The sequence below is a fragment of the Haliotis asinina genome, chromosome 1 (assembly GCF_037392515.1).
Source record: "Haliotis asinina isolate JCU_RB_2024 chromosome 1, JCU_Hal_asi_v2, whole genome shotgun sequence".
NCBI lineage: Eukaryota > Metazoa > Mollusca > Gastropoda > Lepetellida > Haliotidae > Haliotis > Haliotis asinina.
The window spans coordinates 13792773-13807003 of NC_090280.1; the positions used below are offsets into that span (position 1 = coordinate 13792773).

Sequence of the window (14231 nt, forward strand, 5' to 3'; positions counted from 1 at the left end):
CACGCATAGATTGCGTTCGGCACAAATAGTTTGCGCATGCCCTGAACTTAATACGCACTGGGTACGCCTTCTTCGCGCATTGTTTTGCGCACAAATCAGCCATGAGTGCGCATGTACCTAAAAGTAAGTATATGAACACTCCTCTCATGACCCCCGAGATTGAGGGTGTTCATTGATAAAGAAGAAACAATAACACTTTCTTTAATAACTTATTCTACACAGCAAATTTAGAGAATAGTAATGACAGTTTAAACTGGTATTAAAGCCTGAGTTGCTGAAACGTCATGGTCCCCATTTAAGGCTGATATGGGACAGCGTCTGACCATTGTCTCTTGCCAAGGAACAGCACCAACAGGAGACAAGTAATACACACATACACATACATATATATATATATAATGAGAGTGAGAGTGTGTGAGAGCGTGACAGTGAGGAAAAAAGCAATTCAGGGGTTCGTATATCCAGATTGGCCCATGAGCCGCCGCCTTCTGGCATTGGACTCCAGGCAGCTGAACTTAACAAAAGGTCACTTGCAAGTTGTTTTTGATAGACCTGCCATTAACAACTGCTGTCAACTACCGTTGTCCATACTCAGGGCATGACGTGACCTGCCGATTGATAGCATCGGGTCCCTTCAACCACCCGTCAACGTGAAGGGGCGAAGTGCTGTATTGGGCAAAGGAGTGCCATCCCTAGAACCAGTTCCCTCAACCACCAGACTCACGCCCTCCACCGACAGAGGGCGCAAACCATGACTAACAGGGTACCCAATTCGGTCGTTCATTGCGACCAGCAATGGGGTGCTGTGGACCTATTTTACCCCGGGTCCACACGGGAGAAGAGTTCTTAGCGTTACCCACCACGAAGAGGTGGCTCTTAGCAGGTACCAGTAATAATGAAATATTGCAACTCACTTACACACGCACCTACACACTCACACTTACACACGCACCCGCTCGCACACATTCACATGTATTCAATAACACGCTTTATACCAGTATAGCTCGACTGTCTCTAAATGATGTCCAGTATAACGTTTTTAACTATAGGTAAAGACAGACGTCGCAGTCTCATATAGCACCATCCAAAAGGACGCTGAGGGAAAATTCCAAGGAGAGGATGGGTGTATACTGGAGGAGAATTCCCTTGTTAATTTCACACGATATATTTAATGCAATAAATGCCTGAAGCTTATCTGTCATGCACGTCATGCGTGTGTCTGTTGTTTGTTGTCTTCACAACAATTTTGTTACATCACTGAGTAGCTAATATGCGCTGTGAACATTGGTACCACGACACGCAGCAAGCACGAGTTTGTCCACTCTATTCATCATATCCTGGTGTGTAGTCTACCAGCCCTTGTTCTCATTCTAACCCGGAATTCCAACAAGGATGCTTAATACAAAGAACAATTAGTGACCGACTCTGAAACATGTGGTAATAAACAGGACATAACGATGTTAGTCGTCAGTGACAGCTAGCCTCGCAGTATGGTGGTATGTGCTACAATGAAGACACACGGCTTGCTCTTCCTGGCCATAACGTCGGTTGTACTGTGTCCTACTGTTGAAGGTAGGACAACTTTAGTAGTCGTGTTGTTTGCTTCTTAAATCATTATGTCAAAACATATTGTTGAGTTAAGTGAGTGAGTGGGTTTAATCTTTCGTCACACCAACAATATTCCAGCTATATGGCGGCGGCCTGCAAATAATTGCCTTCGGACCACACAATCCAGTGATGAGCAGCATGAGCATAGATCCAAGCAGTTGGGACTCTATGACATCTGTCAACATGCCAGCGAGCCGGATCACCCGATCCCGTCAGTCGTTTGTGTTACAGACATTTCACGAAAGAAATTACAGTTCAGATAAGATATTGCTTCTAAGGATAACAGCATGTTAAAACTGCGCAAAACTTAGTATCTCCTACGTAGGAGATAGTAAGTCCTACGAAGAAGATAGTATTCCTAACTCCTACGTGGGAGATAGTAAGTCCTACGTAGGAGATATTAACACCTACGTAGGAGATACTAAGTCCTACGTAGAAGATACTAAGTCCTACGTAAAAGATAGTATTCCTAACTCCTACGTAGGTGATAGTAAGTCCTACGTAGGTGATACTAAGTCCTACGTAGGAGATAGTGACACCAAAAAAACATCTTCCGTAAAGATACGTATGTTGATTAACAACCGATCTTTTTTTGCCATATCAAAAAACATATTTCTTCACAGGCGACAGGCCCACCTCTTCCAAAGATAACTATCTTTGTTTTTCAAGATTAACAAACAATTCTCATTCATTTGTATAGCATTCCAAGATATTCAGTTGGTTTTGTAGACCAGCAATGGCATCTGACACGGCAAAAAGGAGGATTACTTATTTCAATCATATCTCGAAACATTTGTACCCCATTTTACCTGAATTATAAGTATCATAATACAGTTCGCTTATGAAGAAGGAAAACAATATAGGGGTTAAATACACCATTGCCGAATTCCCATGGGACCGAAACAATCGGTGACATCACCGCCACAACGAACACATGATTTAATAATGATTCAAATATATAGATTTCAAAATAGAATACATTTTCCCGTGTAAACCATATATTCGTAAGCAGTGACATAATTTACAACGATCCACAGAGTCAAAAGCTTTCTTAAAGTCAACAAATGTTACATAAAGCTTGTGTTTATTACGCGACAGGCACTTTTGTATTGTCGCATATAGTGTAAAGATATGGTCAGTAGCTGAATAATCATTTCTGTAAAAGACTCCTGACATCCAGGAATTAAGTTTATTAGATTTGACCAATACAACACGACGTTTCAAGGCTAATTCTTGCCCCTTCGTCAGGTGGATGTCAAGAATTAGCCTTGAAACGTCGTGTTAAAAGAATTAAAGAAGTTGTCATCCATAATAGTGTTTTGTATTACCTCACCAACTTGCCCCTTCGTCAGGTGGATGTCAAGAATTAGCCTTGAAACGTCGTGTTAAAAGAATTAAAGAAGTTGTCATCCATAATAGTGTCTTGTATTACCTCACCAACTTCTAAATGCCTTTGAAGAATTAGATTTGACCAGTTTGAGATTCTCTTATTTAAAAGCAGTTGTATATATTTTCCCAATAACACTCGTTAAAGATATGCCTATATACCTATCATTATTGTCTTGAGAAGATTAATGCTAACCCGGATGTTCTGGTCAGAAAACTGCTCGTGTTCATCAGATCTAAAATACTTCAAACATAGACCTTGAACAATGATAAGTAACCTGTAAACATATGTGACGTCATACATTCAGTTTAATGTGCTTACATAAACGTACTGAGATACTGCTAGATCTCAGAGTCAGGCACCTAATCACCTGCACACAAAGTCAGCGATTTAACCCACTCAGCCACCCTAGCTTCCACAAATGTTGGAAGTCGGACATCTGGTAGAGTAGACCACGTGTGTGAGCGTGCGTGCGAGTGTATCTGTCTGTCTGACTGTGGAGGGAGGTGATAGGGGGTGGGAGGAGGTAGACGGACAGCAAAAGTCATCTTATTAACAGTCCCTTCTGATTCTAGTACTTTTGTCATCTTCAGTACTGTAGCATTTTTACATTGCAAAGAGATTCCTAGCATAGTTTTTTAACAAAACAATAACAATTGCAAAATAACAATAACAAAAGTATCTAACGTTTGAAATGCCTATTGAACATGTGTTTTAGACCTAGCGTCCGAGTTCAGATCGACTGTGTTTTTTTAAAGCACACACTCGCTAAAATACACCTTCCCCGTTACCCGTTACCCGTTACCCGTTACCTCTGATCGTGAAATGGAAAATGCACGTGCATTGCCAGATGTATCACGCAATTAAGGCAAAGTGAGTGAGTGAGTGAGTGAGTTCAGTTTTACGCCGCTTTTAGAAATATTCCAGCAATATCACGGCTGGGGACACCAGGAAATGGGCTTCACACATTGTACCCATGTGGGGAATCGAACCTGGGTCTTTGGCGTGACAAGTGAACGCTTTAACCACTAGGCTACCCCACCGCCTCTAAGGCAAAGTGCATCAGCGGGATAGAAGCGATATGAAACAATGACACAAGTGAGTTTTCAGGAACGGGAACGTGCTCGAAGCAGGGACATCCGTTTCAGTGTCAACCTATCAACCATAGACGGTCTTGTCAGAAGTCACCGACAAGTAGGAAGCGTTGCAGAGTGTATGTTACTTCCGGTTACCACGGCGAGACAAAAAAGACTGACAGACCGGTGCACAAAGGGGATGAAACAGGAGATGACATGGTGAAATGGAACAGGGGACGTCAGGAGATGACACAAGAGATGACACCGGAGATGGCACAAGGGACGATAGGGGGACGATGGGGGGATGGGACAGGAGATGGCACAAGGGACGACAGGTGTACGACAGGGGGATGGCACAGGAGATGACACAAGGGACGACGAGGGGACGACAGAAGATGGTACAAGGGACGGCAGGGGGACGACAGGTGTACGACAGGGGGATGGCACAGAAGATGACACAAGGGACGACGAGGGGACGACAGAAGATGGCACAAAGTACGACAGGGGGACGACAGGGGGATGGCACAGGAGATGACACAAGGGACGACAAGTGTACAGCAGGAGAGTGACACAGGAGATGATACAGCAGATGGCACAAGGGACGATAGGGGAATGGAACGGGGGAACGGGGAAACGGGGGAATGACACAGGGGGATGGAGTAGGTAAGTGACAGGCGATGACAAAGAGGATAGCAAAGGAGAAGGAGCAGGGGATGAGACAAGGAATGACAGGATCTGGCTCACAGTGGGGATTTCACAGATCACGCAGACTCCGATTTCTCGAATTAAACTTAGGTTTTTACTCGAATTTCTAGCTGAGGTTAACAATTTGAAATCAAAGATTTTTCAACTCGACTGTTTTGTTTTTCAAAAGAAAAGAAAATCCCAAAGATCTTCAGTAATCCATCCATCAAAGTAAACTCTTCGACTATGTTTGAGTTTAATACTGATTTCAGCTCATTCTGGGAATGCATTTACTTGGGTTTACTGAAATGTGAGCAAAAGCTGCAACTTTTCAAAACTCAGACTTAAGTTTGTTTCGAGAAATCGGGGCGAGAGGATGACATCAGGCCATGATTTCTCAAAATAAAGTAAAGTCTGAATTTGTTTGGTCTTTATTATTTTAAAAATGCAGATTAGTTAAAGATGCAACTGTTGCAAATTGTCAAAATAAGTTTGAATGTTAAGTAAAATCTTACTTTATCTCGAGGAATCGAGGACAAGAGCCCGGGCAGCACATTTCCTAGATGAGCTTTTAGTAGTTCATACACTCAGCTCGGAAATCCGTTGACGCCATGCTACTCAGTCCGTTTGTTATGTTTAGTTTTCACTGAAATGCGTTTCACAAACTTATGTTTGTATCGTCATTGTCTCACTGAGAATGTAGGCCTATTATATCTCATGGTAACCTTATGAAACAACCTCTTGTTTATTTATGAATACCATAGCCTATTAGGATATAATTTTCACTAAATCTGGTCCCCTAAACATACACTGCGTGCAGATACAGGTTAGAATTGGTCCGGTGTAAACCCATACTTGTTGCATGCCAGTTTTATACATCGATACTCATGCTCATGATGTTGATCACGGGGGGATTGTCTGGTCCAGACTATTATTTAAATACTGCAGCCATATAGCTGGAATATTGCTGAGAGAAACGTTAAACAACAAACCAATAAATAGCTCTGTGTGTGTATCTGTTTCTAGGGCTCGTGATTCGCGAAGGGGAAAATGCGTCTTTGTCATGGAACCAGCCGGATCCACCGGTCAGGGCATTTTCGATTCTAAAATCAGACACCTGCATCTTCGACGTTAGTAACTATGACAACATCACACCCTGCACGTCGCGGGTGCTGTTTACCGGAAACGTGACCTCAGAGGGGCATGGCGTATTCAGTTTTGTATTGGTGAATGTCACCCTGGATGATGGCGGCAGCTATACATGTAACCACGGGGTATCAACAATAGCTCACTGTGGAAAAGAACTGCACGTGCTGGGTACGTCTTGCATGCATTGCAATGTCATGGTACTTGTAGTTTCCGGGCAGGAATATGTCTAAAGATGTCAAGGGCTCCACTGTAAGTTTGTCCATCATTAAATACACTATTTAGCCCGGTTGTAACTAACCAGTTCATAGCTAATGTTTTGTTTTCAGTTATGAAATAGACCTGCCCTAAATTGAAATGTCTCCGAAAAAGAGTTAATATGGGTATGAAACCCATGAGTAAGTGTACGAACGATCAAATATGTTATTGGCTACTGGTGATGTAAATGTGTCAATAGTTAATTTCCAGATGTGATATTACACGTTAGGTCAGGATTAAAACACTTACACATGCTGGCCAGACCATTTATCTTATACACCACCGAATCGACCCTCTGTGTTTGTACATACATTGCTATACATTTTATCCCTCACTGTATTTAATAGTTTTGGCATAATTAAGAGCCAATGACCACCAATACCCCTTCGTTATTTGTAGATGTCCCTGCCACATGTGGTCTCAGTGGAGAACCTCTGTCTGTTTCGTGGAATCTGCCAAAACCTGGTGTCAAGGAGTTCACGGTGATGATGTCAGGTGAATGCTTCTTCCACATTGTCAACTATAATCAAGTCACAAAGTGCGGCAACTTAAATGGACATTTCACCGGTAATATCACACGGTCCGGAAATGGCGTATTCAGCTTTGATCTGCCCTCTCTGGAATCCTCTTATGACGGGTACTTTAGATGCTATGTTGGACCACCAAATTCAAGTGGGTCAAGAATACCTGCGTGCGGACAAGAGGTGTCCGTAATTTGTAAGTACCGCTTCTGATCATGGCTGTTGTATATAGTGACAGGATGTACGTTCGTGCTATTGAACATATGATATATACCCCTATTACCGGGGGTGGTGGTGGTGGTGGGGGGGGGGGGGGGGGGTTGTAGTGAGCGTTCCTGGGAGCATACCTAGGCGCAGAGCGTTATATAGTAAAGTCTTAACTGTGATGTGTTTCATGTCACACAAGCTATGCGGTTTAAACCTTAGGATCTTCACGAGTTACTGTATCTTGCGACAACTAAACACCAATCCAAAGAGCAACAGTTACATCAACAACCACAAAACTATCAGACCAGAATGAGGTCATTCAGCATACACATCACGGTACTACAACACAGTGAGAGTTTATGTTATATTGACAGCGCTCAGGGGCTCATTCTTAAGGGCGGATCGAGACAACCAAGCCGAGCACAGTTTGATAGCCTATTTCTAATTCACCTACTTTCAGCGTTATTGTTTACTAATGAAGGCCTTTGAGAACAATGTTAACGTTAAAATGATAAAGACAGATCATGAGTAACCATAGTAACACATCTGGAATATTCTACGATTCATCGGTAGTCAACATAGTCTGAAAAGTACATTGAAAATATCTAACACTGACTCAGCAATATTCTAAGCAGTTTGAATACCAAACTTATTCACTAGAATTAGCATAATATGTCACTGCGAACTAACCCTTGTGTTATGTTCCTCAGATGACCTACAGCATCCATACATCGTCCGCCCCGACACCATACCCCCTGGAGAACCTTTAACACTTACCTGCCACTTTAATACTGCTGTTAAACGGAGCAGATACCATCATATCATCGCTTCCTTCACATGGAGAAGAAACGGCGTTGTCCTGGTAACGGGGTATAGATATAAGTTGACATCACAGAACAGTCAGTGGGACCCAAGAGTTCGATTTTACATTGGCTATCTGACAATCCGCGATGTCGGGGCGGAGGCTGGCACAGACAGTTACACATGTGAAGCAGTGCTGGATCACAGCCTCAGCACAGAGCAGAGCGATGCGGTCACCATCGGGAAGACACGTGAGCTGATGTTTGTTATCTACTTTCTACAAAAGTTATTTCTACAATCATGCCGTTGTTGAGACAGCATAATATAAATGCCACTTCCTAAAACAATATGGTATTTGACCATGCTGCACACTGCACGCCTTTTTCCCACGTGAATAATGCACCTTAAATGTTACAACTAGTCTACATACAATCCACGATCCAATAATATCAGCATTGTGAATCCCGATTGAAATACGTTCTGAACTACACCGACTTTTCAGAATTAATTCACGAGGTCCAAATTATCACACATGTATTTTTCCTGAGATGCAATTGACTGAATCACATGACCAAGAGTATAATCTTAGTCACTACACCTGAAACTCAAACACTGACCACATCAATTCTTTTCCAGTGTCAACAGATCTGTACAAAAATCGTACACTTGCACGCGATAGAGAGAACGCCACCATGGTATGGAAGCTACCCCTGGACGGACTATGGTACCGGATAAAGAACCCGAGATCCTCCACAGTGATGTCAACGTTACACAACACTACACACGTCTGGCAGAGTGCTTGGTCAAAGATAAGGATAACTGGAATCATTGTATTCCCTGATTCCCGCGCTTTGCTGCTGACCATGTACAATGTGATGTTAAGGGATGCCGGACACTACCGTTGTATCCCAGCCAGGTGTGACAACGTTCTTGTTGTACAAAGTAAGTTAACTGTATAATTCCAGTACTCAGTATTATAAGACTTTTAAATGACTGATTTGAACCGTCAGCACTTAGCAACCATATTTATGTCTGAAAAGCAATGTAGTAAGTAGTGAGCTAATACGAAAAGATTACAGTTCGCACTCGTTCAGGATGTACACACATATGCGTTGCGTTATGTGTTTAGTGCAGTTAGCGCCAGCCGCAGTCTTATTCCTATTTCCCCTCAAACACAGGGGTTAGAACGGATAGTCAGTCTGAAAACAGAAACTTGGTTCATTCATTTTGTCGTAACTCAAATTGATAGATAGGTGCTTCTGATGTCAGTTGACTTAATGTTTACAAACTTTCGGCATACACCCGTAATACCCCTGTGTGTCGCTGTGACCATTAAGTAAACAAGCCATCTCTATTTCTACATTGCTCACAGAACGTCCAAGCAAACCAACCGTTGTGCAAGGGAATATGACATTCACTTGCTCCTCAACAGCAAAGAGTCTGCCGAAGGAATATCGCCAACCATTGTCTTACATCTGGAGGAGCAATCGTCACCAGCTGCAACTTGGGGGAGGATATTGGATGGATGGACCGCATCTCTTTCTCCCTTACAACACATATTACGGAGGCAAATATTCATGTCAGTCCAAGGAGGGAAGTTTGACCTCTGTATGGAGTGATAGCTTCACTCTTGAAGGCAAAGGTTAGAATAGTCACCTGGACACATAATTTATGAGTTTCGTTTGAACAATGTTGATAGTGTTTCATAATAAGGAGTTTATTGTACCACTGAGCTAATTGTCGATGAACGTTACTTTGAATAATATATCTCTTATATGAAAAATTATCATTAATCATTTGCATTGCATTCAGACACGGTGTCTTCTTACCATAACCGCTTCTCTACATTACAGATGTGTGTGTGTGTGTGTGTGTGTGTGCGCGTGTGTGTGTGTGTGTGTGTGTGATATTTGCAGATGTTTAGAGATTCTGTATCTCTGCACACTTGAGTGAAATCTTTCTAAAATGGGACTTCTTTGTGTCTCATTTACAGGCCTTGGTCAATAGGTTGTTACAACAGACGCGAATACACATTCTTGCTGTGATGTACATAAATATCACTAATCCAGACATATACACATCATACATGTGTATTGTTATTGAAATACTTTGAAATTATTCGTCATGATTACAGCAGAGCCTGCTCCTTATGTCCTCGCCCCTGTTCAAGCCACGCCAGGTCAGACTGTGACCTTGACATGTTCGTCACCTGTCCGAAACCTGTCACGGACTACACAAGTGACCTACAGGTGGACAAGGGACAACATCCAGATAGAGAGCGGCCAACGGTATCAGACGAGGAATGATTCTCTTACCATTACAGATGTCAGGAAGGAGGACCAGGGTGGATATTCGTGTCGGACTGAACAGCAAATCTCACTCTCTGACTGGAGCGAGACGATTCAAGTCACCGTGTTGGGTTAGTGTTGATCGTCGTTTTACGATGCATACCATACCCATCGATACAATTCATCCCTCTTGTCCGAACCGAATGACTAATGTAAGAGGTGTTACAACGGGGAGAATAAATACATATAGGTAAAATCAGTCTGTGTGGGGGCATATTCAAAAATGGTTTCACGAACCTTATATCTGTGCCAGTGAACGACCACATGTCTCTGGACGTACTGTACCACATACTATGGTTTATTTGCAGCCGATCAATCACCTACAACAGCCGTTGTTGCCGGTGCGTGTACAGCAGTCCTTGCATGTGCTGCAATAATATTCACCGCCTTTCTCCTTCAATACAAAAAAATGAAACGTAAGTTGTTTTTCTTTATAAATTTGTTTTTCTTAATTTCCATATAGTTCCAGATTTCACTTATGTCAGTGTAAATGGATAAGCTGAATGAACGAGTTTACGCTGCTGTAATATGGTTAGTTCTATGGCTGATGTCAGCTTCAGATCACGACCTTCGTGAAATCGACGAACAAATGTGTTGTATATGTGTACCGGGACACGTGGTCACAGTACCTATTCCGTGTTTGCTGCACGTTGCTGAACCCGAAACTAGGTGTTTGCATGTATTCTTGTTGCCACTATCTGGTCATATACCAACAGATTTTAAAATTCTTTTGAGTGCACAGAGAAAGGGTGTTGTCCGTGTGCCCCCAACGATTTGTAGCAATATAATTACTATTTGTGAATAATGCCTGTCATATTATCATAGCTAAATGGTATATTGTAAATGTTGAATTGTAATAATATGATCAAATGTTATTCTAACGTGTAGTGGAACCACAATTCAAATTCTGTTTGCGCATAAATATATATTAATTGATAGTTTATATATTCGTTACTCTTTGTCGACAGGTTCATTGGAGGAAAGGTGCAGTATTAATTTTCAAATCCTCTTGTTTCATAATAATAATAATAATTGTGGTAATGGTGGACCTACCAAGATGCAGGGGAGGTCAAGGATGGGGGAGGTGATATTAAGAAATTTGATCATACCTATACTTATCTTGAAATGCGCAACAATCCTAAATTTAAGACTCTAGGTTTATCATAAATCTCATTTGAAGCAACCTGGAGCTCAGAACTAAATGCTCCAAACAAGTTCAAAGTCACACATAAGTTTTGTGTGCCTGTCCTTTCATAATCCTTTGTTGTCCACAGTCTTGACCGCTTGACCACATTATATCTTTTAATTATTTCGGGAGATCCGGGTTTGAATAAGGGGGGGGGGGGCTCTTCATAATTGAGTTTGTTGTGCACACATATATGCACATGTTTTAAGTAGCTGAGGACGTACTGGTGCGGCAAATCATGTCTCATGAAGACGTTATAGCAGTTGATGCAGCCCAGGTGAAGTTATTCAACACGTTAGCTTAGAGTCTGTCATTGGAGAAGCAGCCTTCTCGGAAAACCACTGCACCGAGTATATATACAGTGTGTGCAACAGATCAGCAACCCAACCGAGTCCTTTTTCAGGATGAAGTCTTAATGAGAAGTAGAAGTCTTTGTTTTTCCCGCCCATGACCCATTCACAATCGATAAAATGTAATATGAAAGAAACTCTGTCTAGCCAGCGCTCACTGAAAGATCTCCCATTGGCAGTCTGGGAAGTGTGTAGAGGTGGAACAGTTGCTTGACCTCTCTGTTGCTCTTTGTTCAATCTGTAAACCATAAATAGCATTCAATCCCTTTCAACAACGAAGAAGGATGTCATCTAGGACCTCCTCAGCACAGTGACATCTTTTAGCAGCCTCCTTTTAAATGGATGACCTTGACCTTCTTGTAAACTGAGACTCCATTCTGAAAAATATCCTCTTGTCGCGTTATTGACATATCGTCAAAAAGGGTTTATAGGTACTTAAATATGCAGAGACAGTCTCTGGAGTGTCCTCAAGAAGAACAAACCACGGTCAGGATAACGAAAATGCAACAAATTCTTCCCGAGACTGCTCACTTCTCACATTGTGTGATTCTGCATCAAAATATAAATCCCAGTGTTAGGGGTTTTCGACGATATAAGACAAAAAAGTAATTTATATTTTTAATATCATTTTAAGTTTTGATTTTGCTAACCTTGAGTGATAAAGGTATATTCATCTATTTCACAAAAACGTATCATGTGTTTCCAACAAGAATAGCGTTTATAACATCGTATCAGCGAAACTGCAGTCGCTTGTCACATCCGGGTATTTTTGTATGTGTTTTCGACGGTGAGCCATACTTTTCCCTCCGCACTGTGAGAGAGTGTTTTGATCACGTGGCTTCCTGTTTCATACATAACCTGTCACTAGCAGACGACTGATCTTGTTGAATTTTGCTCGCTATTTTTTGTTATACAGACGATTGATTTTGCATCTGAAGTGGTATTAACGATCGAGGGTAAATGATATTGTTGTTTATTTGCTCTTTAAATAACTTAATTTCTTGATTTCAATTGTCAATAAAACGTCTCACGACAGGAACTGGGCATCTGCCCTACCGATGAAACTGTTTATGCACTCAGATCACGCACATACTTCCTCGATATAGCGCTAGTAATGCAATCGTCGAAATCACCAGGACGTCGAATTCAGCTCGCTTCGGGAAACATGAATTGTAGATTATATAAAACATAAACAAGCGTTACCTTACACACCGTGTAACTGACGTGATGCTGTTGTTCCTTTTGGTACCGCCTTTGCAATGCTTGTGGTTTCGGATATAGTGGGCTATGTTGGATACGTCCCAGAATGTGCAGCCAGCTTCTTAGAAAATGGCAATTACAAAAGTTGGTGGAAATAGGCCAATGTACGTTAAAAAATCCAACAAAGCGGACATATCCTTTATAAAACCAAAGAAATCTTGAATTTTCTGCCCCTCTTAACACAAATGTGATTGACGTCGCTTACAAAACGCCGTGTTTGCATCCCAAGACTCCCCATAGTTCGTAGTGCCATGGCGACGGGACTATTGACGCACTGGGTACTGCAGAAGGCTTCAGTGTTGGGAAGATTTCACATTCGACCAGGCAGCGCTTCATGCAAGACGCCCAATAGTCTGGGCTGGTTTGGATAAGCCTTATCAGATGGTGTCTAACCAGAGTGACTGTTCTAGCATCAGTCAAACCTCATTCATTTATTCATTCATTCATTCACTCATTCATGCATTCATTCATTCAATTTATTCCAGTCATTGTGTTTACTTCACTGTAATAATAGTATATGATAACATAATATTATAAACCATGACTTCTAAGGGAGGCAACAGAAAACCTTACTGACTGTGTCATCTACATTAATAATAATTGGAATTGTTATTATGATATATAGCGTGTACATGTGGTTGTAAACTGGTCGTTTAACATGGTTGTTCATTTCACGTACATTGTTGCTTCACAGATATATCCCAAGAGAGGGTGTTCGAATGAGCGACATCGTCAAGTCAGACACAGACGAGGCAGAGTATTACGCGCTCATAACAGACTGTTTGCATACTGAAACCTAATGAATGTTTTGCAAAGCATTTTAGGTGATTGAGATGAATAATGCTGTGTCAGCATGCTTTTACTGTATCAGAAAATATTTTATTCCAATACGTGAGGTGTAATACTTAAACGAATCCCTGTGGAGTTGTTTACTGCTGGCGACTGATTATCAGGGGTCCGTACAGGGGTTTGAACTTAGCATTTCGAATCGAGACATAAAATAAAGAGATTGGATACCCTACGTCTGCTTTATGCGGCAGGATATGAGAATAGGAGCGCGTATTTCCTTTAATTTAAATTGATGCGGGGTTGGGGTTTATTTTGCCTGTTTTTTTTTGTTGTTGTTGTTGTTGGGTTTTTTTGGTTTTTTTGTTTTGTTTCTTTGTTTAATTCTTTGAATGCTACGCAGTTATTTCCATTAATCTTGCTTCTTGTCATGCTTCATGATATTTTGTCCACGCAAGCATTTATCCTGAGGGAACAGTGGGCAAGAATTATCTCCATTCCTCAAATTTCATTTTGATATGCTGTCTTTATTGGAGATAATGTTGATACTCTCTGGTAGCATTTTGTTTTCAATATTAATCTAGTGTGATTGTACAATAAAAAAAATTCATTT

The 14231-nt window shown here is 41.5% G+C and overlaps 1 protein-coding gene across 1 annotated transcript in view; it reads left to right on the plus strand.

The window, feature by feature from the left end:
- Positions 1 to 1508: 1508 nt before the first annotated feature.
- LOC137294317 (uncharacterized) overlaps positions 1509 to 14231 on the plus strand; it is a 47581-nt gene continuing 34858 nt past the window's right edge. Inside the window, exons 1-8 of the mRNA XM_067825354.1 lie at positions 1509 to 1572; positions 5782 to 6072; positions 6559 to 6876; positions 7598 to 7939; positions 8325 to 8630; positions 9061 to 9330; positions 9826 to 10107; positions 10345 to 10452. Coding sequence (XP_067681455.1) covers positions 1509 to 1572; positions 5782 to 6072; positions 6559 to 6876; positions 7598 to 7939; positions 8325 to 8630; positions 9061 to 9330; positions 9826 to 10107; positions 10345 to 10452 — 1981 coding nt within the window. The remainder of the gene's footprint in view (positions 1573 to 5781; positions 6073 to 6558; positions 6877 to 7597; positions 7940 to 8324; positions 8631 to 9060; positions 9331 to 9825; positions 10108 to 10344; positions 10453 to 14231) is intronic.